This window comes from Haliotis cracherodii, unplaced genomic scaffold (assembly GCF_022045235.1).
Source record: "Haliotis cracherodii isolate W230 unplaced genomic scaffold, xgHalCrac1.p SCAF_3, whole genome shotgun sequence".
Lineage (NCBI taxonomy): Eukaryota > Metazoa > Mollusca > Gastropoda > Lepetellida > Haliotidae > Haliotis > Haliotis cracherodii.
In genome coordinates, this window is record NW_027266286.1 from 60,993,585 (window position 1) to 61,019,557 (window position 25,973).

Sequence of the window (25,973 nt, forward strand, 5' to 3'; positions counted from 1 at the left end):
TGGTCTTTGATTGTGGGGCCACGGGTGGTCTTGTCGTCTAAGGTGCCGCAATTCGTTGTGCCGCACTTGCGTTCCTTGGTCACGTAACAGAACTGTTACAGAACAACAGCATCCCCATCCTCGTGGGTTTCCCCAAAGTGGTAAACGTCTTAGACCTGCATCACTTTAAACTTTCCTCCAACATTAAGCTGAAACGCCGTGATATAACTGGAATACTGTTAAAAGAGGCGTTAAACCCAAATCCAAAGTAGATAATATTGTCAAGTCAGAACGTTTTACAGATAGAATGATTATCGGTCACAAAAACAATGTTCGATCTATTAATATATAAACATTAATTCGTGTTCATATAAAAATGAAAAAAAAAGCCATGAAACTAAACGGGTGTTTTATCAAGATCAGGTTTGTAGGAAAATGATGGTGATTGGCGACAATTAGAAAGGGTCAGACCGGTGCTACACATAAAACGGAACAGATTCAGAATCGGTTTCTTTCAAAGCGTAATCCCCGAGTTAGTCTAGGGCTTCATTGTAACAAAAAATAAACGAACCTTTAAAAGTGTGGGAAGCAATTGGAATGGCGGTGACATAAAGTTAATTTCTTGCAAGGGAGACCTTTAGCACTCCTTCAAATTATTTGAACTCGCGAAAACCCCTCAAGCGAAAGACCTCGAATCTTGAATAGCCCCGTGTAGGGATCTTTCAATTTTCTGCTGTCCTTGTTAGATGGAACTAGCACATTTACTTGATGTTACCCGATGAGTAGTGTAATTTGGGGATTGGCAGAGGTCTTAATGTAAAGGAGTCATTTACCATTATAAATTTCAGCGTAGATTCTGATTGAGGGCTGGAGTCCTTAAGTGACACGACCTATATTTGTAACAGTGTGAATCAGTCACTTGACGAATATGACATTCTATTTGCTTTTAAATGTAGTATTATTTAGACAAAGATTTCTCAGAAGGACAGCGGCTTATATTTGCTATGGTTTTCTGTAGAAAACGGATGCCAGTCCACCTTTTCGAGAATACCTGGTATAATCACTATTTGATAATGATTCATAAACACATGCTCATGATATTGTCGAAATCGTACAGTAGCATAGGTTTTAATTGCTTATGATTATGGAAAAGAGTTTCGTCGTTTTTTTCCATGATAGGACCACTCCCAGCAGTATTGTCTTCAAGAACAACTACTAACTTACTGTCTTGACAGACAGTTCTGATATTCATCCTTCACTCTTATCTGACAATGCAATTGATAGAGTAGATCTTGACATTGTGAAAAAATATATTTACTCTCACATCCATGTGTTAGAACGTTTGGTGTGACATTTGTTTGTTGACAGTTATTTGACTCTTAATAATGACGAATAATTACCCCATTGTGGAGTGTAATAACGCATAGTTTGTCCTGAAGTGTTGTTAAGATATATAACTGAACTTATGCTGGTCCCATTACTAAAGTTTCTTCCTTTGTTGAAAAATAATGGCTCGAATGAATCGGAAATATTCTCAGATGTATTTCAAGATGAAACTGAAAACAAACTGGACGTTCTTAATTCATTACAACGTCAACAGAGAATATTCAGTCCACACGCATGTTGATGTGTTCTTAATAAACATGTTTTAACTCATATACGTATAAAAACTGAAAAAATATGAACACACTTATATTTCCTTGATCGGTTTGCTTTGAATACAGAGTGAATGTAGTTCTTTAACAATTTGTTCTTTACCAATACGGCAAAAATATTCATACATATTACCTTTCAATATATTAAGAAAGACAAGTTCTATGGATGAACAACTTCTTAATTACAATTAGTGCACTAATTGTAATAAAGAAGTTGTTCATCCATAGAACTTGTCTTTCTTCATCACACCAACTTCTAAATGCCACTGAAAGAAGTTTCAATATATTATTGTTTTGTATTCGACCTGTCACATGTTCATACATTTTGTGAAATATCTTCAAGAGAAAAAACATAGCTTTCCCATATATAGCTTTCCCTTTTGAAATGGCAGCATCGTTCATGAGTATACTCAATGCTGTTCAAAGCGACGTAAACCTCTAACTCACTCACCCTCTCGCATCTAATTATGACGACCTATCTACAATGTCCGCTCTGTATGTCTGATGTTCGCATCTTATGTTCAATGTCATATGGTATTTCTAATAAATAAAGCGTCAAAACCCTTTCCATATCCAATAACAATCTCTGCATAAAGTATAGTCGATTGTTCAATTCCGACCATACCATGAGCATGTGTTTCTTAATCACTATCAAATAGTAATGATACCAGGTGTTCGCGAAAAGGTGAGCGTATCCTGCCCCACCGGTGGCACTCATCACAAACACATGCAAAGGCAAGTCAATTGTTCACCCGAAAGAAACGGTGGGAACATATGGTACAAGTCAAAATAGGGAATTGCATAGGACATCATTTTGTCACTGATACGTCAAATTTGGAAATGTCCTCAACATGCCTTCCATAAAACGTCTTGAAAGTTTACCGAGGCCCTAAATGTTATAACCTTGATCAAACAACTTCTAAACAAGAGTCGTATGGCGCTTTTTGAAATCTTTGTAGAAAGAGCATGCTCGATTGTATCTCAAAATTTGTGAAATGTAAACACCAAAGGCTGGAGCTGCTGGAATATTGTTCGACATGAATTGGAAAGTTGAAGTCATCACTTTTGTCATACAGTCTTTGTGGCGAGTGTTTTGTCACTCTGAATCTGTATGCATAGATGGAAATATGAAACAGATGAGGCGTAATGCCACACCGGAATTGTCAATGTATAATAAACAATCTTACAATAATTCTGTGTGCCACACAAACGTCCAACCCGAATATTTTATCCTTAAAGAAAACCCCAAAACAACGCGTGTAGAATTCTACAACAGAGACACGCCACCGACTATCAAGCACACAAAAACATATATTTTGGTATAAGATCGATTACGGCCTCACAGTGCGCCCTCAGCATGGTAGTATTGACATATGTAGATGCACACTCCGCACAGAACGATAAACAACGGGAACAGACCAGGCCAACATGTTTCTGGACTGTTTAGCGCCACCTGTGGGGCAATATGAAGACGTCTTTGAGGCATAACTAATTGCCCTAATTACCAACAAGCTAGTAGGTTCTCTACCGGAATGCATTCCAAGCACAGAGTGCTGAAACCGTGCGAAAGGCTTGGTTGGTGTAGCCATTGAAGACACGTTTTGTCCGACTGAAATGAGACAGATTAGTGTTGTAGTTGGCGTCGGGGTGTAGAAGTGCGTTAGGGTGCTGTGATCTTGTAATGTGTAACAACAGGTGCGCGACACATGTCACGTTTGTACATTCACACATTTATCACTTGTCTAAATATATATTAAGCATAAGTTGGTCAAGTAACAGAGAGTGGTGTTGATTTGTTATCGTGTACACATGGTGCATTGCTTGTTAACTAGAGTAGTCTTCTAGAAGTGTATTCATAGTGTAAGGTCATAGCTGAACCTATAACACATCAGATAATCTAATTTATGGTCGTTTATGGATTTTATGAACTCAGCTCACCTCAATCCCATATTGGACATCTCGCTCAACACTGGGAGAAATCCATGTTGAAACTGGATTCGCTACTTTCACTAGTTCATGTGACTAGTTAAAAATTATACGAAATAGCATGGCGGCATCCGTGACCATCATCTAATTGTTGGTCGATATATTTTTCATAGTTCATCCGATACACCGTATAGACGTTTTCCCTCAAACTCAGCAGTCGTCATGTTCATGTACAGTTAATTAATATGACAAAAGTTGGTTGGCTGGTTGGCTCGTTGGTTTGTTGTTTTACGCCGCACTCAGCAATATTCCACCTATATAACGGCGGTCTGTAAGTAATCGAGTCTGGAACAGACAATCCAACGACAATAGATATTTCCAACATCATAAGAAATCTCTGCATAGTACGATTACGATTCCATCATAAGTAGTTGTTCATTAAACGCTAAAGTGAGCGTATTCTGCTCACCCGTCACAAACACATGCAACGGCAAAGCAATTAGTCGACAGAAAACAAAACGGGAACATATGGTACCAGTCACAATAGAGAATTGCATTGGACATCATTTTGGTCAATGATACGTGGAATTTGGAAATATACACAAAACTTAGAAAGGTTTGCTCAGGGTGATGTAACCTTGACAAGAATGTAACAAGACTGGTATGCACGGCTGATGTCACTTGATCTTACCTACCACATTTAACTGGAACATAACGGGAATACTATTCAAAACAGCGTTAAATCCAAGTCACTCACTCACCAAGGTCGTTAAACGAAATAATAGTCTGTTTCTCTCAATCGTTTGTCAAGGTGTATACGGTTTGTATCCGAACTACATAATGAAGATGGATTATTCACGTGATAACGAGATCACGTGATGTATTGAGGGGGAAGCGGGGACAGAAGCGTCTGCACCGACGACCCGTAAGAAACATTGTAACAATGTCTACCAAAAATAACCCCATTAGTCGAAAGTGATACAGGCGAAACTAATTGTCACCTGTTCTGTTAAGTAATGTATTGTGTACAAATCCATATATTAGGGATAAAAAGATATGTTCGCGTTCCCAATAAATTTGTAAAACAAACAGTTGGTTGAGACATATATACAATCTATATATCGCGTCCATAGTATTTAGACATACCCCGTTGCCAAATGAGTTCCTAAGCTGCCGGCCATTAGATTTGTTTACTCAAAGCCTCTCACGTCTTGTTCTTATAAAGCAATAGCTTCTAAGTTGATGTCTGTAGAAACAGCAGCTAACGTGCAACGGATTGATGCACACGATGACTATACGCGTATCTTCAATTTGAATGTCTGTTCCGGGGCTATAAACTTGTAAGCCCTTGGTTGAGAACATTGCTATAAAGAATAATGGATGTCTCGAGCCAGCTTTGGAACATCACTCGATGAAATCAAATTTAACGTATTTTCCATGTTCAACAATAACATTTGAAGGTCTAATTTTGTGTTGAAGTCATATTTGTAACTATAAAAAACGATCAGAACTGTTCTATCTCACCACAATAGGTTGGCTTTTGATTTGTCATAGGTTTTCAGTGCACACAAAGTGTTGAAAACTTCATAAAATTGGTGGTGAGAGAGTAATAGAGATAGAGAAAAAATACGCATCCCTCCTTAACTAGTAACAGGGTTGAGTGACGGCCCCTCCGGGAAGCCGTATGATCACTTTTCCATCTCCGGCGCCTCGCAACTTTTGTACATTTATCTCAGAAATACTCTCCTGGTCATGCGTTGCAATCATCTGAATATTTCCTTAGAACGGTAAAAATATCACCCAAACACGTACCTTGGAAAAAATCTCGATTGGACCATTTGTTTAAGTGGCAACGCTTGTACCTGTCGAATGATATTAGAAGTAAACATTGTCTTGGGATATGTTTTTTGCCCATTGTAATTCTCGGAGGTATTTTTGTTGATCAGTTTCTTAGTTGTAGCAAGTAGTAAAGAAATGTGTTATTACGAAACTTTTGTTATGTGGCGTCTCTGGTTGTTGACATCTACAAGACAGGATGGCATCATGGGTTGATGACCGAGGTTAACTGTTGTACTTACGACTGTTAAGGGCATGCTTTTTCAACGAAGATTTCACAGAACGTCGTAAGACTCTGGACCAAAGGTTATTTGAAGGTTACAAAACTCAAGGCCTCAGTAAAGGTTTCAAATAGTGCTGTGGCAGATACGTGAGGACATTTAAACATTTGACCCATCAGTGACAAAAATGATGTCAGTTGCAATTCTCTATTTGACCCGTATTTTTCAGGCGAACATTTGACATGCCTTTGCATGTGTTTATGAGGGGTGCCACTAGGTGAGGTGAGGTGGGTGAGTTGGGCTTGAAAATCGCTGTCAAGACTATTGCACTTAAATAGCGACGTGTGTGTGTGTGTGTGTGTGTGTGTGTGTGTGTGTGTGTGTGTGTGTGTGTGTGTGTGTGTGTGTGTGTGATTGTGCTAGTCCAGACTAATGTCGGTATATATACCATGCCTTAGATCAACATATGTACCATCATTTAACGCATTTTGGTATCACGCGGCCGGGGATTAAACCACTGACCTTCCGTTCTCCGGGCGGCGTTCTATCCCCTAGATCATAGACGCGAAAGGCCATGAACGTGCAATGAAACGTAAAGGACTTATATTGTTCACATACATTGTTTTCTATTGCTTGTGTTTAATAAGGGTTTTGCTGAGTATTTCGTATATATGTTCAGTTCAAAGCTACCCTTATGTGTAATCTGGTTGCAGCAACTATCTCGTTTGTCTTCGTGGACAATTACGTGCATGCCTCTTGAGGCGGCGTGTTTCCTTTGATGATACCCTTATCTAAGTTGATAGTCACACTGGATAAACGACCAGGCTGTGCCGCCCTGAAGTGCAATTAACAATCACCTTTACATTACCTGTATGCAACTCGTGTAGAGTACAACACAACACACGTACATGCAACTGTAATTGATATGGAAATATATTATATCATACATAATTTATAAATATAAGATACAGGAGTAAATAAGTTTTCATTTTCTCGTGTGTCATGTTCATTCTCTGCCCCATCCTCGGATTTTTGTACAGAGTGCATATTGCTTTATGCATCATTCAACAACATTCGAACTACAATAAAGCGGACTTTTGACAAACGAAGCCGGGCATGGGAACACAGTGATTGACTGCAAGCGCAGCTGTCCACGCTTCGGTTCGATAGCACAGGGTCAGGTCACGCAATATAAGTAATCCAATCCTGGTTGTTCGACTCTCATGACAAGCAGGATGACATACTGTACCTGAGTTCCATAGTGTGTCACATGGGAGAAGGGTTAGTCTGATATATACTCCAACGCGAACCCATAAAAACATATAGAGAAGTACATAAACTTCGGTTATAACGAACTCAAAGGGACCACTAAATTTAGTTCGTTATAACCGTAGTTCGTTACAGCATATACACAGCAAATGGACGGGACCACAAAACAGTTCGTTAAATCCGTCAGTTCGTTATAAGCATGTTCGTTATAAAGGTAGTTTACTGTATGTACGTTTAGAAGAGATGTTTCCAATGTGTACCAATTAATGACAAAACAAACAGTCAGTCAAGTGTTACTACAGACTGTCTTATTCTTTCATGTGATTTCCAAACTGTACACGCTATTTCTGCATGAGACAAATGACGCAACTTGAGCCCCGGATCTATGACGTCACATGTGATGCGTTCATGAGCATAGGTTCACACAACATACCACAATGTACCTTTGTGTCTCGAACCAAATAAGGGAACACCAATTCATTGGAGTGTCACTTTATTTATTACCAGACTTTTACCCACAGTGACATGCATAGCTTGGGAACAAAACCTGGAAAACAATAAAGGAGCAATTGTATTTTCATGTGTTCCCTTATTTGTTTCCCTCAGTATAATATCTCTTGAATATGTGTAATTCTTTATACATTAACCAACATTTATGGTACTCGCGATTCTTTCGGCGTTGATTATATATTGTACAGGTAAACTTGTGATACATTTCGCTGAACGTTATGAGAAAGGAGCGACGTCAGAACACAATTCTTTGCAATAGCTTTGAAATTTACATTAGGTCAAGGGAACTTTCGTTTTACAGCCATTACTCTTATCTGAAAATAAATAGTTAAACAAGAAATAAAGGGACCCATCTAATTTAAATCAGATCTTAGTTCTCGCTATGCTAAACATAGATCTGAGGAAATCCCATTAAGGGTCACGTCAGAACGACCTTTCATCCAACCAATCAGAGCGTCGCTTACCAGATCATGAAAGTGACACTCGGAATGTGTTTTCTAATCATACAACCACGAAATATTTAACACGGGGTATTCCGAACGACAGTTACGGGTTTTATGATTATATCCACACAATCTAGGCTATCTATAAGCCATTCCAGAATGTTCTTCTTATCAGTTTTAATTTTGTAATCGAGAACACGTCAAAATATGTTTCGAAGCGTATAGCCTGGAAGTAAATTTAAGGTACCGACGTTTACTACAATATCTGAAAAACTGTTGGACCTACTCCAGTCAAAATTGGTATGAGATTATTAAACAGTCGTACATAACTGGATATTACATTTAATGACAATCGGTGCATGAATAAAAAATCTTTCTATTTAGCTATCACTGTATTTCATCAACAACCAGACCTGTTCGTCACGGGTGGAACGAGCATTCATTGTAACAGCCATCTGCATAATGCTACCCCTGCGTCACAGGACCATATGACACAGTTGAACAAATCAACTCAACTCGAAAGGTTGCACGGGAATCACGCACGCACGCATTATGTCTCGGCGCAAGCATCTTTCCGCTGATGCGAAAGGGTTTCGTTGTTAAAATATTTGAATACTTTAAAGCTGAAAGTGAAAGACGTTCCGTCACAAAAACAAGTGAATTGTTCACCTGAAAAAAACCCACTGTTACATCTGGTTCAAGTCAAAGTAGGGAATTGCATCGGACAACATTTTGGTCACTGATGCGTCAAATTTGGAAATGTCCTCTACATGTCTACCATAAAACTGTTTGAAAGTTTTACTGAGACATTGAATGTTTTTGCCTTGATCAAACAACTTCTGAGAAAGAGTTGTAGGATGCTTCCCGAAATCTTGGTAGAAAGAGCACGCTCGGTTGTACCTAAACAGTTGTGGAATGTAAACAGCAAAGGCTGGAGCTGCTTGAATATTGCTCGACATGAAGGGAAAGTTGACTGTTTGAAAGTTGAAGTCAGCTCACGTGTCACACAGTTTTGCGGAGATTTATTGGTCTCTCTGAATCTTCATGCATAGATGTTAATATGAAACAGATGTGGCGGTCTCGCTAGTTTCCTTTATTTCTTGTTCTGTTGGGAAATCAGTGGAAAGCTATTTGATGGTAATTGAACGATATATTTATCGATATACCTGAAACGTAAGATGCACTTCTTGGCCAAATTACCATGATTTGGCTGTGGCAATCCGAGCATAAATTTTGAATCATAATCATAAAGAATCAGATCGGAAAGAAGATGAGCACAATAGGTGCCCATGACGTTGCCAACTTTCCCTTTTAAATGTCTTACCCCCATTTTCACATAAAGTATTTCACATATTGGTTTCTCAGTAAACGACAGATGGCATTTGCATTCATTTTAGACAAATTATGTTTGGCACATGTCATTCCATGACGCCGCTTTATATAATCACACTCATTGCATAATTTTATAACTGTCACTTTCCTCTATATGCTAGAAATGGCACTGACTATCATGTCAATTTCAGTACTCTGTATCACACAATGTAACACCTTCCTGTCAAAAACATGTTCATTTCACTGACTTTGATGTGCGTTTCAGTGTGCTCCACAGACTCCAAGGAGCCCGGCTCCTCATCCCGCAACCCCCCCTTGAACTGCCCCGATGGCACAGTACCCTGTGACACGTCTGACGTGTGCGTCAACCGCACCAAGATCTGCGACCACGTCGACGATTGTCCGGACAAATCTGATGAGCAGTCAAAATGTAGGTTAATGTTGTGTTGTCCTGTGCCTCAAAACGTAAACGTTAACTGTTTATTCAGTATTTGAATGAGTGAGGGAGTTGAGTTTAACAGTATAATGTAATACCACGGCGTCTCAGCTTAATGAAGGAGGAAAGCCGGAAGTGATGCAGGTCTCAGACGAGCACGGGTATGGTGCTGACAAACCAAGAAACATCATCGGGGCAAACCGGAATTCGAACCTACGATCATAGTTTTCTGGTGTTCCCAGGGGACGCAACTATGCACAGAGAATTTCGACGCCTTAGACGACTGGGCCACCCGTGTCCTCATTAAGTATTTGAAAACTCAATTAACGTAATATATGCTATTTCCTTCACGAGCTAAGACATCGCTTAATGTTTTATTGAAGTAAAACATCGTATACTATACTGTGTATCTAATATACATTTCCTTCAAACCACAGGCGATGAATACCACAATCAGTATTTTCAAACATTGTATGAGAAACGACCGGAAGCTGACAGGAAGGAAGAAAGCCGTGAATGTGGTAAGTAGGGGTAAATCTTAAATGTTAGGGGAACTCTATTAACTCGAAGTCCAATTCATCGTGTAAGATATTGTCGCAAGATTATCCTTATCAGAAATACGATCTAAAATCGACACTCATCACGGACTTCGGGTAATTCGATACATTTTAAAGCCACCCCCCCTCCCCTTCCTCCCCCTAACTGCAAGTTAATGAGATTCTGCTGGATCCGAAAATATGAAAATCGGATCCCGTTGTCATATAAACACATCAAATAACAAAAGTTAACAGATATGCATACGTGATAAATTGTCTTATGTTTCAGTGTTATCCCCTATCCCTAAACAATGTGAGTGCAAGAGTAAGACTCACCTATACTGCGAGAACCAGCAGTTACGTCAAGTGCCCAGAAAAATACCGTGGAGAGTGACCGAACTGTAAGTGTATCTATCAACTTATCTATGTATTGCACACTATGCTATCTGTCCGCCTTCGTAGTTAAGTGGCTGGAGTGTATGCCTGGAGAAGGGAAGGTAGGGGTTCGATCCCCGGTAGAGTCATACAAAAAGGTTAAAAGATGGTACTTGGTGTTACCCTGCCTGGCGCTCGGCATTATGGGGCTAAATCAAGGATTGGCTCGGAGTCAGTATACTGTGTGGGTACTCATGTTAAACTGCGGCATGGTATCCTTCAGTGGGTTAGCACACTATAAACCCGCAAAAGTGCACATAATCTTGAACGCGACGTCCATCGAATCACCTAACCTCACCTCGATACAAAGTTTTTAAATAAATTTTGTTCTGCAGTTGACATAACGGTGATATAAACCTTCCGTTACAATATTCAATTTGTCATTTAGGATGGTGGACTTCCATTTCGTGTCGTTGTCCAGACTGTCTTGCGTTCGGATGAGAAAATGCCTCTTTCTAATGAGACCAATCATGTTGTTGTTCACGGTACAAAATTATACACACGAGTTATTCTGTTACTATCCGTTCCCAGATTGGCAATATCACCTTTAAAGGGGTCTTTGCGCCACGATTTGTTACCCGCTTCGTCATACGTCTTGGAAGATTGATTCCTTGATGTCCAGTCCTGTCTGTGTCTGGACACTGTAATTGAAGCAATGTGTGAAGTTCGGACAATGTCCATGTGTGAACACATCGCATGACTGGTGTTAGCAGACAAACACGGGGATCCTTGAACGACGGTTGTCGTTTGACTTGGACAACGTCCGTATTAAAACTCCTGTGTGTTCTCTTGCTCTACAATTCCATATTTGACTCAGAAGTGGCAATGATGTCCGATACAATTCCTTATTTTTAACTTTTGCCATATGTTCCCGTCGTTTTTTAAGTGAACAATTGACTTGCCTTTGCATGTGTTTGTGACCAGTGCCACCGATTGGGCTTAGTACGCTCAACATTTCGGGAACACCTGGTATCATTATTTGGCAGTGATTCATAAACACATACTCATAATATGGTCGGAATCGCACAATCGACTCTGCTTTAAGTAGAGATAGCTATTGGATATGGAAAGGTTCTGTCACACTTTTCATGCACGGAGGCACTGGTGGCCCAGTCTTCTAAGGCGCCGCGATTCGCTGTGCAGGGTTGCGTCCCTTGGGCACGCCAGAAACCTATGATTGTGGGTTCGAATCACGTTTCGCACCTATTATGTTTCTAGGTTTGTCAGCACCATACCCATGCTCGTGGGTTTCACCGAAGTGGTAAACGTCTGAGACCTGCATCACTTCGGGCTTTCCTCCAACATTAGGCTGACACGCCGTGATATAACTGGAAAACTGTTAAAAGCAGCGTTTAACTCAACTCACTCACTCACTAGAACTATACAAACCCGGGATAAATCCGGACCAGTGCAAGCAGCCACACACACACACACGTGCATGCACGTCACAGTGAAAGTGCAATAAACTTGAACGCGACGTCATACCCAATTTCACCTGACCTCATCTCTCACAAAAAGTTAAAAAAAACACCAATATTAAGCGGGAAGTTCTAAAAAATGATCAGTTATCTATTCCATGGCGTATTATAAAGCAATCAAAATGTGGGTATTTTTTAAAGGTACTTTTGACTAATATTTCAAATCTATTTGGACACGCTGTCTATTAAAGACATATTCTCATCTGTTAACTTCAATACACATTCGTCAAGATACGTCTTTCCGCGGCCACTCCGGCAACACAGATGATCAGTCAACGTCACCGACACCCCCGGCAAGTCAACAACGATGTCGTATGGGTTTCACTTTGTTAGCCCAATGCTCCCAGTGTCGTGGTGCGCTATACTTCATGCTCGCCGGAACTGACCCCAAGCATTCACGTGGCAGTGGACAGGCTATCCAATCAGGACACAACCTGGTCTCAATTGATCATCGATGATTGATTTGATGTCTTTTGGGAACTTACTTGGACTAAATTACGTGCACTAAGTAGGTTAATATGGATTTGGGATTCAGAATGTGCGTTAGACACGAAATGGGAGGGTGACTGCCAGTGACATATATGACATTACTTCACATACAGTAAACTACGTTTATAACGGACACTCTTATAACGAACTGACCGATATAACGAACTTAATTTTTAGTCCCGACTATTTATTGTATAAATGTTGTATATATGCTTATAACGAACTACGGTTATTACGAACTAAAATTGGTGGTCCCTTCGAGTTCGTTATAACCGTAGTTTACTGTATATAAAAGAATGCGACATGAGCTATATAACAAAGAAATAAGAGGCGTTTGATGAACAATGAGGCATACGTTTGCTTAGAACATTATGTACATATTTTTGTGACAAAATGTGTTTTTGAAGTTACTGTTATTGAATTGACTACAATTATTAGAAAACGGGTACGCTTTAATTAAGAATGTGTTTCAACTAGGTTTATTAATTTAGGATACTTAAAGGCCCGTGGTACATTCATTGCATCAGCGTTAACATTGAAATAATATTTGCTTTAATTTACATTGCAGTGGCATTAGCGGGAATAAAATCCCATCAGTCACAGTGAAAGACTTCCGAAACTTGACGGAGCTAATCGAACTGTAAGTTAAATCTACTTGTGTATGTATGTATGTATGTATCTATATATGTGTGTGTGTGTGTGTGTGTGTGTGTGTGTGTGTGTGTGTGTGTGTGTGTGTGTGTGTGTGTGTGTATGTGTGTGTCTATATGTATGTATGTATGTATGATTGCGGAAATGTGCTAAACGCGTTCTTGATGGCAACTGCTGTGAAACGTAAAACAATACGCATTCATTCATGTCTTGTAATCCAAGCTATTTTCAGATTATCTTTATGCAGTAACAGTGAAACCCCATTAATCCGGACGATATCTCTCCGGTGCAATCTTCCACTTTAGCAAATGTCCGGATAACCGAGTCCTTAGTATTAAGTTATGTTCATTTACATCATAATTATAGATGATTTATGCATATACATGTACTAACGTTACTGTACCAACAACACTGTCCGCGATACGGACAAGGTACGGACTAACGAGGTTTCACTTTATCCAGGGTATCGTGATTCACTCCTCATGTTGTTCCCTGTTAACTGATATGTTGTTCATGACTCCCTGTGTTGTTTCTGCAGGTTGTTCAAGTACTCATCTCTGCAGCACATCAGGAACGGAACGTTCAGACATTGTCGTAAACTGACCGCAGTGTAGGTAATAAACTGCATCGCTAATGTTTGGTAGTGACATACAGACATTGTCGTAAACTGACCGCAGTGTAGGTAATAAACTGCATCGCTAATGTTTGGTAGTGACATACAGACATTGTCGTAAACTGACCGCATTGTAGGTAATAAACTGCATCGCTAATGTTTGGTAGTGACATACAGACATTGTCGTAAACTGACCGCATTGTAGGTAATAAACTGCATCGCTAATGATTGGTAGTGACATACAGACATTGTCGTAAACTGACCGCATTGTAGGTAATAAACTGCATCGCTAATGTTTGGTAGTGACATTCAGAAAATGGAGTAAACTGGGCACGATATATTACAAAGTGAACACATGAGGCTATGTTAAATATAGCGAGTTCATACATTATCATAAACTGGTCAGGGGCGGTTGGGTAGCCTTGTGGTTAAAGCGTTAGCTCGTCACGCCGATGACCCGGATTCGATTCCCCAGATGGGTACAATGTGTGAAGCCCATTTCTGGTGTCCCCCGCCGTGATAATGCTGGAAAAGTGCTAAAAGCGGCGTAAAGGCATACCCACTCACTCATAAACTGGACTGGAGAATGGACTTCAATATCTTGGCCTACATGTACGTTCGGATATTTTTGAAAGTGCCCTAAGCGGGCTACTATGTGGATTTTTAATTGAACCTATGTTTAGTATATTATTTTCCGGCTCGCGTAAATTGCTCGCAGTGTACGTAATAAGTTCACCTCTGAGCCTATTTTTAAAATGAGACCTCCAGACATTACGGTAGACTGCCAACATCGGTACACTCTAATTCATCATCCCTGTTACAGATGTTATAAACCCTGACACATCGAGGATTCACTTCGTTTGTACACTGATGATTGAGGGTACTTGGAGTCCATAACTCATGACACGTTGACATAATACTTATATCTGTAACGTTTCACTTATATTTTACTGTTCGAGTTATTTCGACCCGAGGAGGCGTGGGTGGCCAAAAAGGTTTAACAGCAAATATAGACTAAAACCTATTACAACTCATATATGCGATCACTTTCTTTCTTGTTTTAGACACCTGGTTGGAAACAAACTGAAGACGTTTTCTTCGCAAATATTTGCTCGAGAAAACCGACTGCGAAACATGTAAGTATGATAGCTATCAGCTGTTGTTTAGATTTGTTTTTAAAAATCACAGCAGCTGGACAATAGTCGTGCCCAAGTTGATGTAAGTTCCTGATGTCACAGAATAATCCGTCGCGATAATGCGCTGAAGAGTTCTGGAGCTACGAATCTACTATTTATTGGTCGAAGCCCAATTGGAACGGACAACGTTACTCCGGAAAAATCACTGTATATATATATATATATATATATATATATATATATATATATATACACACACTTTATACATTTATATAAATTATGTATGTGTATGTACAGTTACTCTGTAACAATGTTTCGTTGATCTGGGAACCCTACTGTCCAGACAACGGGTTGTATTGTAGACACTGATGTTCTACACTGATATTCTACAAACACACGTGACTCAGAACGCGACGATATCACTTGGAAAACTACTAGCCAGATTAATGGGTTGTGTTGTAGATACTTTTTAAAATGGTTCTTTAAACTCGCGACGATATCCCCGAGGACCCCTCTGTCCAGATTACACGGTACCCATGAAGATTCCGGGTTAGAATAGGCCTTCAGCAATCGATGCTTGCGTAAAAGGTGACTATGCTTGTCGTAAAAGGCGACTTACGGGATCTGGTGGTCAGGCTCGCTGACTTGGTTGATGCATGTCATCGTATCCCAATTGCGTGGATCGATGCTGATGATATCAATCACTGGATTGTCTGGTCCAGACTCTATTATTTACAGACCGACGTCATATTGGTGGAATATTGCTGAGTGCGGCGTAAAACAACAAACCAACCAACCAACCAACCAGACTACAGGGAGTAGACACTGATACTATACACTGGTGTTCTTTGAACACACGTGGCATAATAAGAGGAAGGGAATATAATGCAAAACAACAGAGACAGCATTTCTTTAACTTGAAGACTGTCAGATGTAATGATGATGACACGTTTGGCAAAGTTCCAGAAAGCGGTTAGGCCAATTTAAAAGACTACAGATACTTCAACACGTGTACTATATCACTCATGTAAGCCCTAAGCGTGCCTTGACTACGAATTATTTCAAAGGCAGTAACATGATAGTGCTTGACTTTGATAGCGCAGACCCTTTAGACTTGGGTAAATTAGTTGTTACCAACAGCGGAAATCCTTTGAAGACTATTGCCGTGATTATGTAACCATAATGTTAAAAGCAGGATATGAAAATCCGCTTTATTTTGTGTGAAACATGACAGTTTACAGGTTATACTCATCTTTGGAGATAAGTGGTGAAAAGGATTCATGTATTGCTTAACAGGAGGTGTAAACTGTAGTTGTAGACAGATGGGGAAGTCTGAGAAAATAATTAGCAACTGTACAACATCTGTTACGTATGATGAATCTTTAAGTAATGTTTTCCCGTAGTATAGATTATGTACGCGTTAACGCCATGAAAGGCAGCATCGAAGCATATTCGGATCACTGATTCCTCTCTGGTCAACAATCATTATAATTAGTTCTTCATTAACACAATATCCTAACATGTTGTTAGAACAGAACACAGACAGCACTGCATCGTATAACAACTCAGCACAACACGTCATAGGAAGGCAAACTGGCACGTCATAACAAAGCACAACATGCTGTAGGAAGGCAAAGTGACACGTCATAACAAAGCACAACACGCTGTAGGAAGGCAAAGTGACACGTCATAACAAAGCACAACACGCTGTAGGAAGGCAAAGTGACACGTCATAACAAAGCACAACATGCCGTAGGAAGGCAAACTGGCACGTAATAACAAAGCACAACATGCCGTAGGAAGGCAAAGTGACACGTCATAACAAAGCACAACACGCTGTAGGAAGGCAAAGTGACACGTCATAACAAAGCACAACACGCTGCAGGAAGGCAAAGTGACACGTCATAACAAAGCACAACACGCTGTAGGAATGCAAAGTGACACGTCATAACAAAGCACAACACGCTGTAGGAAGGCAAAGTGACACGTCATAACAAAGCACAACACGCCGTAGGAAGGCAAACTGGCACGTCATAACAAAGCACAACATGCCGTAGGAAGGCAAAGTGACACGTCATAACAAAGCACAACACGCTGTAGGAGGGCAAACTGGCACGTCATAACAAAGCACAACACGCTGTAGGAAGGCAAAGTGACACGTCATAACAAAGCACAACACGCTGTAGGAAGGCAAACTGGCACGTCATAACAAAGCACAAAACGCCGTAAGAATGCAAACTGACACGTCATAACAAAACACAACATGCTGTAGGAATGCAAAGTGACACGTCATTACAAAGCACAAAACGCCGTAGGAAGGCAAAATAACACGTCATAACAAAGCACAAAACGCCGTAGGAAGGCAAAATAACACGTCATAACAAAGCACAAAACGCCGTAGGAAGGCAAAGTGACACGTCATAACAAAGCACAACATGCTGTAGGAAGGCAAAATAACGTCATAACAAAGCACAACACGCCGTAGGAAGGCAAAATAACACGTCATAACAACTCTACCCAGGATCTTCACTGGTCACAAACGTATTAGCGCATAAACGAATAACCGTGCATGACAAAGAATATCACCTATGGGATATTGTCTTAGTACTTGATTACTTGTGTTATATTGATGGTACTGATAATGAACAATAAATAACTCGCTTTTTTTCAGAACATTGAGCCAGAATCAGATATCTGTACTAGGAGAGTTTGATCTTCGATATTTGGACCACCTCTATAAATTGTAAGTAAAATTATTTTTTTCATATGTGAGAATAAATTGGTTAGAATTAATGTCAGAAATGTACAATGAACGAAAATAGTTTGTTTTTTGGATACCTTCATGAAATTGTTTGATCTTTGATACCAAAAATATATCCCATTACGCATAGTACATGTAAACAATGTTATATACACATTATGATAAAATACCCGCAACACGTGGTCGAAGAGGAAACAACCGCGAGTGAGTGAGTGAGTGAGTGATTTTGGTTTAACGCCGCTTTGAACACTATTTCAGTTTATCTCGGCGTGTCTGCTTGGTGTGAGAGGAACGATAACACGTTGACAAACCTATAAAAAGGTTGAATTGCAGAATCGAACCCAGGATCCAATGTTTCTTGTGCGCCCAATAACCATAGCCATCCGTGCCTCTGCTACAACCAAGTACATGCTGCAATGAAACAGTTTTTATAAAACTAAAGGCATCATTATAGGTGGCATGTATCATTAATTATGAACAATTGGCTAGCCTTTGCATGTGTTTGTGACGGGTGCCAATTGTGAGCACTTTTTGATGGTGAGACATAAACACTTGCTCATGATATAGTCGGAGTCATGCAATCGACTGTGCTTTTTGCGTATATATTTATTATTTCATATTTATTAGCTTCTTGTAGTAAATTTTTGTAACACGAGCATATACCACCTTCACTTTTCTTCCTGTCACTGAATACCAGTTTCCTATGCAGCCGACATGTGGCTGGAATGATGCTGAAAGTGTTGTAACACGAGCATATACCACCTTCACTTTTCTTCCTGTCACTGAATACCAGTTTCCTATGCTGCCGACATATGGCTGGAATAATGCCAAAAGTGTTGTAACACGAGCATATACCACCTTCACTTTTCTTCCTGTCACTGAATACCAGTTCCCTATGCTGCCGACATATGGCTGGAATACTGCTGAAAGTGTTGTCAAATTCAACTAACTCACTCTGTGTTAATCCAAAAGCTATCTATAAGTGTTTTGCATTGAAAATACCCTGTCTGTTTTGGGAATCAAAAGCACAACACCCTCTTAACACGCTATTGACAGGCTTACCGTGTCTGTAGCACGTCTGAAGATTTGTGTCGCCATAGTCCAAGACCCTCAGACTACAGTCTCAGTCATCAGCAGACATCCAGATAATTCTTATTATAGTTCCCCGATTATCAAGGCTATTCAATTACCTACACGTCATTATTTCATGCAACTCTGCACTTAATTTCACCTATTGTGATGTGTTTTACAGAAATCTGGCAAGAAATGAAATCAGCTTGATAGAAAGCGGTGCCTTTTCATGGACACCCCAGCTACAGGATCTGTGAGTAGTCACCTTCAAGACTCGTTACACCGGTTGGGGAGAAGGCACGAGACGTAGCGGCCTGCTTTATCTTTTCCAATCTAATTGTCTATCGTCTCAACGTTGAAAACCCTTCCCTCTAGTTCTGCCCATTTATATCCAAACCATCTGTGTACAAATAATTTTATTAATGAAAGTGAAGCTGATTGTTTTATAACTGCATTACTTCATAATTTGTGACCTCAACTTTATGGCGGCGCCTTCAAATCATCACTGTTTGATAGTGATTCATAAGCACTTGCTTATGATATAGTAGAATCTGGCAGTGGGATCAGCTTTTAACAGCGATTTCTTATGATTGTGGAAAGCTCTTTGTCACTTTTATTTATATCTCCATAACGATTTTATGTTATGTTTATGTGAGTGGATTGCAAGTTAAGCATTTCTTTCTGAACGTTTGCGGCCTTCTCCCTTTCACCCAACTGCATTTATAATTGTTACGAAAATTGTGAAAACACACACACACACACACGCACGCACGCACGCACGCACGCGCGAGCTTCTAAGTGCGCTATATACATGTAAGTGCACTAATTTCGCCCCATTTCACCCCACTCACTCACTCGTTTATCATCATATATTTTCACAACACGAAAACCGGTTGGACATTTTTGTTTTGTTATCCCTATAAGCATGCGTAGAACTTTTTTATTTTTTATTGTACATGTCCACATACCCATTATCTGTCTTTCTCAGTAAACAAAACACTCACACTCATATAAAGCAGCTCTTGTCTCAGTGATGCATGAAAAGAACATTCCGAAGCATTAACATCTTCCACGAGGCTATGTACGCGTTGAAAAGATAATTAGAGTATTACATTGTTTATGTGTTTCAATGTTAATGTAGATCTGTGAAACCGTCTTTATCAACGTGTCAGTGTCACAAGTGTCCCCGTCAAGTTGTCACTTCCATTCTGGAACCACGGCAGCTGATTATTGATATTGCGTTAATTTCACGTTTTCTTTCAGAGACTTGAGCGGCAATAAACTAGTGGAAATCCGGCCGTCATTTTTTGACCAACTCAACAACCTTCACAGACTGTAAGTATAAAACACCCTATACTAATCAGAGAGGTCGTAATGCTTCCGACGTTTTAAGTAGGTCATTATGCTTCTGACGTTTTAAGTAGGACTCCGTGTTTCCGAGGTGGATGAAAGTATTGACGTTGCGCTAGCTCAGTGTATTTCCGTATGACAAATGACGTCAAAGTCATAGCAACACTGGAGGTCCTTTGACTTCAAGAATAGCATCATTATGTACACATTTATACGTCTTTTTCAACACGGTTGCCAACCTTCAGGCTATATATTAGGTGATCAGAGGCTGAAACATATATGTGGCAGAAATAAATACCACCACTTCCATGTACGCGTAAGAGTGTAAACTCAATGGTCTTAGAATAGCATACATCAAGGTGTCCTCTATGTTTAACAGACTTGTAATGTAGGATGCGTTTTGAAAAATAAGAACCATCAAACGAAGACATCAACTCGATTTCATTTCCTTTAGGCTTTTAATGAGCATTGCTTGAATACAAGGGTATTGTATTCATCACAAATGCGCTTTATTCATTTCTTAGTTATACGTTATAGGGTTGTAAAGTTTGATAAACTCTTAAAGAGGTTGTTTGGCCACAAGCGTTTAACACAATTATAGACCTATTCTCGGGACCTCTCGTTTCATGTTTCTGAAGTTATGTGTGGCACCCCTGCATTTTTGTCAACAACGCATGAACATATAGCCCAGAGCAAATTCCGAGATCTACTTATAGTTTGTCAAAAGAAAACTTCCAACGACTATTCTACATGAGTACTATGTACACGACATGTATGCAACGATTTGAGACAGGCATAAAACTATGATACTGTTTATAAAAGATATTAAAGTATCCATTACATAGCGTGTTTTAACGCTAACGCTGTGAGCGATAAATCAGTTTTATACGATGTAAAGTGTTCACATCAATATGTTAACGTTTTAGTTGTAATGAAGTTGGACATTATATTAAGTTAAACTGAACCAGTACTTTATTTGTTTTCCATTCCTTGTCTCTTTAATTAATTACATAATCATAATTAATGTGGTTATTGCAGTAACTCGAGGTTTAATGACTGTGTAAAATATTTTGCATACATATGAAACTGTTTCAGCGGTTGAAGAGGTGTGAGGTGTGAGAAATGTTTTATATCAATTAAAAACATATAGGGCAATGTTGACTATCGGTATTAGTGTATGAGCTCATTATTGCCTTCGGAATACACTACGGAACTAACTTAACTCGGTGAATCGTTTTGTAAATATGTATATATTGTCCCTCATTGTAACTGTCAAGAATGATGAGATATCCACTTTGCTGCACGGTGTCAGTAAGTATACCAGTGATTGACGTAAACTGCCGGCCAAAAGAAAGTATACACCCATATTTGATGGTGGCTAAAATGACACAAACAAGAAATGGTAATTGAATGGGGATGTATTTGATACGGGTATCATAGTTGTGTTTTGGAACTTAAATTTGCTCTTTCTCTGCGACTGGTTTGAGCCTTGTAATGCTCCAATTTTCAGTGTGTACTTTCTTTTGCCCTGATGTTCAGATATGCCGTGAACAACGTGGTACATCTACATCTAGGTTGCAGCTTCTACACTGGTTGTCTACTGTCACTGACATTTATTTCTTGCAGTATGCTGTCCTATAACAACATCGAGTATATTGAAGCTGGTTCGTTTGCAGGCATGAAAGAACTAAACATACTGTAAGTTGGTGTGTGCGAGATGTTGGCTTGAAAAGTATAAAAACCGGGTTCGAATCCCAACATGGTAAAACATTTTACAGGAACAGGAAGTCCCATTGGGTTTCCGTGTCGTTATAGATCCCAATGTATCTAAATTCGGACCTAACTGAGTGTGTATGATCGTGCTCAACGTGTAGGACGTTTCATAATATCAACCACTAGTATTTGGGGTCGATCATTTACAGGTCGCTGTTATAAAGCTGGAATATTGCAGATAAAATATTTAAAGAAAGAGATTCGCGATACCAACAATGTCCAATTACAAACACATATAGATGCTTGAGTTAACATAACTGTTTGTTTGTTTTCAAACCATCGAATGACACATGTTCGCAAATGATATATATATTATTGAATCCTCTTGGTGTCCATGTTCTACCATGTTCTACCATGCCAAAAATGAGTTTGTTTTTTAAGGAGCCTGTCGCATAACAAGATACAAGTTCTTAAGAAAGGGACGTTTGATGGCCTGGAGCAACTAACGATGCTGTATGTTACTCTCTTTCTATTTCAACTCACATTCATGTAGAATGTGGGTTTTTTAACCCAGAAAAAAACAAACAAACAAGCTAAAACTCACATATCGGGATTATGAAATAGTTAATAATATACTGTTTTGCATTAACCATGTTGATATTAATTAATTACGTAAGTCTGTTTAATGGTGATTTCTGCTGTTGGTAAATGTGTATTTCACTAACTCGATTTCAACGCATGATCAGTGACGATTTCGTCATTCTGTGTCTGGAACAAAAGTTTCATTTTGGACTTGTGATCTTCATACGTGTGCGAACCGTGAAGATCCGGGGTATAATAGGTCTTCAGCAACCCATGCTTGCCGCAAAAGGTGACTATGCTTGTCGTAAGAGGCGACGAACGGGGTCAGGTGGTCAGGTTCGCTGACTTTGTTGATGCATGTCATCGGTCCCAATTGCATGTATCGATGCTCATGATATTAATCGCTGGATTGTCTGGTTCAGACTCGATTATTTACAGACCGCCGTCTTATAGCTGTAATATTGCTGAGTGCGGCGTTAAACAACAAACTAACCAACCAATCATACGTGTGCTGCTCCTTTTGCAGGTTTCTGATGAGGAATGACATAACGACAGTTACCGCTGGGGCATTCGACCCTCTGTTGTCTCTGCAATCAGTGTAAGTTACTTTAAATACCTGGTACACCCGGTAGTAATAGACAATGTTGGGCGGTGGGGTAACCAAGTGGTTAAGGCGTTCGCTCGTCAAGCCGAAGGCCCTGTTCGATTCCCCACGTGAGTACGATGTGTGAAGCCCATTACGGGTGTACCCCGTCGTGGTGTTTGCTAGAGCATTGGCGGCGTAACACCACACACACTCTCTGCACGAAAATATAGCTAGCTCGAAATTATTTTTATAATTCTTCATTATCGAGTGGGATTGTGGTTACACGTGTACATGTTATGTTCATATCCTATTTACCTGTGGACCTGTGGGAAGGTCCGAGAAAATTCCCAGTATCTTCTACTGTAGGAAGGTCAGAGAAAATTCCCAGTACCTTCTGTTGAGGGAAGGGCAGAGAAGATTCCCAGTACCTTCTGTTGTGGGAAGGTCATAGACAATTCCCAGTACCTTCTATTGTTGGAAGGTCAGAGAAATTTCCCAGTACCTTCTAAAGTGGGAAGGTCCGAGAAAATTCCCAGTACCTTCTGTTGTGGGAAGGTCAGAGACAATGTTCAGTACCTTCTATCGTGGGAAGGTCAGAGAATTTTGTTAGTACCTTCTGTTTTTAAGAGACGATTAAAACGTGTGACATAGCCGATAAAACTATATGAAACAAATGGCCATCAAAACTTAATGTCTCACAAGTCTCTTTAAGATAATGATTATAGCGTCCTGTATCTTAATTTTCATACATGCTAAGCTATACCCAGTGATGCTTTGAAACTCACTTTTTAGTGGTATTAATAATTAATACGTACACGAATTTTACATGTATTGCAGGGATATGACCTTAAATCCGTTCCGGCAGATACCCAAGGATACATTCAAGAAGATCCACGGACTTAACTTCATGTAAGGAAATTTCATCATAACACTAAATGTTTGTTGTTTTATAAAACAAAACCTTGTATATCTTTTCAAATCATTTACGCCGTACCTATAGTTTAATTATCATGAATGTCATCATTTACAGTTTACCGTAATGTGATTGATGATAGGTATCCAGCTATGGACAAAAACCGAATATCGTTTTGTGAAATTAATAAAAGAAAAGAAAAGATATTGTCAAATCGGTATTTAATGCGAAGTTTGATGGGGTCTATCTACATAATCTAAACCTCAATCAACCTTGTGTTGTCATTCGTCGTCATAGAAACAAAATGACCATGCCGATAACCATGACATCCTTACGACGTTATAATACCATCATTGTATTGAGCTGATACATACAGAAAACTTACTGTTGCTTGGTTGTTTTGTTGTTTAACGCCGCACTCAGCAATATTCCAGCTATAAGACGGTGGTCTGTAAATAATTGAGTCTGGACCAGACAATCCAGTGATTAATATCATGAGCATCGATCCACGCAGTTGGGATCGATGACATGCATCAACCAAGTCAGCGAGTCTGACCACCCGATCCCGTTAGTCGCCATTTACGACAGGCATAGTCGCCTTTTACGGCAAGCATGGGTTGCTGAAGACCTATTCTACCCCGGAATCTGCACGGGTCGGAAACTTACTGTAATGTATCTTCATCACTCCGTGCTGCCAAAAAGAATACACATAAAAACATCTTAGTTAATAGTTTATGTATTACTGACATCATCATAACCTCTTTTTTATACAAATAGTCTTTCAGAGCCGATGTGATTAATTTTTGCAAATCGTTTAAATTTACCCTAAGGAACATTGCAATGCAATCATCAAACGGACTTGGATGCTAACACTAAGACGTTAGAGTTGCTGACTTCATTAAGCACATGTCAGAGACGTTTACATGGACTCACGCAGCGTGGTCAAGCAGTGCGCGGTGCTTGACGAACGTAATAGCCCGGATAAACATTGAAATAAATTTGACGGTTCCTTTTTAGAAAACATTTGACAGTTTCCTTTCTACCACATTTGTTCCACTTCAGGATAGACACATCGTTTACACATCCGTAATCAGTGATGATGGTAGAGATCGCCGTCGAACGTTAAGATGAATTAGAAGGTCGTGGGATATGCCGGCGTTACGTTGGCATTAATGAAGGGCTCTTGATATTTTCAGACGCAAGTGCACCGCGTGTATGCGGTGATATATCACAAGCTTGACATTGATCTTAGGATCTATGCGTCTCTATAAAGCTATTCTGGGAAAGGTAGTGATTAATAAGGCACAATGTTATAAAACCGTTTCGCAGACAGTGAGGGTTAAAAATTAACCAAGGAAATTGCATTCAATAAATTCCAGTGTATTTGTGTGTTCTGTAAACTATTAAATGACGTGTTTCAAATTTGATCAATTAACATTGATGGAATTGAAGGATGTATGCAACGGTTTTAGAATTACCAAAATAATGTTTTTCGTGTAATCACTTTCTTGATGTGATATTCATAGCCTGAACTTATTTAGTATCCACTTGGCAGTTCAATAATACTTTTTGTGTAGAGATTGACGTTAAACCTAGCAATAAACACGCAGTTATCTGCAACGCCAATTTTTCAGAAAGTGACATTATTGATAACGTTTTTACCTTCTGCAACATGACGTCTACTCATAAACATCATGTTTCTTTTTATCAGTCCTCTCATAGAAACCTTTGTTGATGACATGGGGCTTTAGTGTGCACAGGCACGCTCAAACCTCAATAAATCAATCTGTTAAACGTAAAACGTATCTGAAATCACGATAGGACCTAGCAGGTGAGATATGAGAATTCGAATACTGGTAATTAAAAACCGCACAGAATCCAAATTAATCTGTATTAGTATAAGTGTGTGTGTATCTTACCGAACGACAATAACATTGATCATGCTGTCAGGTAGCCAATACTCTGGGCACATTGTCGAAAGAAGACATGGGAGTCGTGTGGGCATCGGGTGGACTCTGTGACATGCTTGAGTGCGTATCATAATTTCTTACT

At 39.6% G+C, this 25,973-nt stretch overlaps 1 protein-coding gene across 1 annotated transcript in view; it reads left to right on the forward strand.

The window, feature by feature from the left end:
* Nucleotides 1-25,973, forward strand: part of LOC139474806 (relaxin receptor 2-like) — a 93,481-nt gene that overhangs the window by 34,846 nt on the left and 32,662 nt on the right. Inside the window, exons 2-14 of the mRNA XM_071257930.1 lie at nt 9,437-9,601; nt 10,045-10,128; nt 10,433-10,544; nt 13,114-13,185; nt 13,735-13,806; nt 14,874-14,945; nt 17,617-17,688; nt 18,959-19,030; nt 20,041-20,112; nt 21,754-21,825; nt 22,282-22,353; nt 22,949-23,020; nt 23,846-23,917. Of these exons, the coding sequence (XP_071114031.1) occupies nt 9,437-9,601; nt 10,045-10,128; nt 10,433-10,544; nt 13,114-13,185; nt 13,735-13,806; nt 14,874-14,945; nt 17,617-17,688; nt 18,959-19,030; nt 20,041-20,112; nt 21,754-21,825; nt 22,282-22,353; nt 22,949-23,020; nt 23,846-23,917 (1,081 nt within the window). The remainder of the gene's footprint in view (nt 1-9,436; nt 9,602-10,044; nt 10,129-10,432; nt 10,545-13,113; nt 13,186-13,734; nt 13,807-14,873; nt 14,946-17,616; nt 17,689-18,958; nt 19,031-20,040; nt 20,113-21,753; nt 21,826-22,281; nt 22,354-22,948; nt 23,021-23,845; nt 23,918-25,973) is intronic.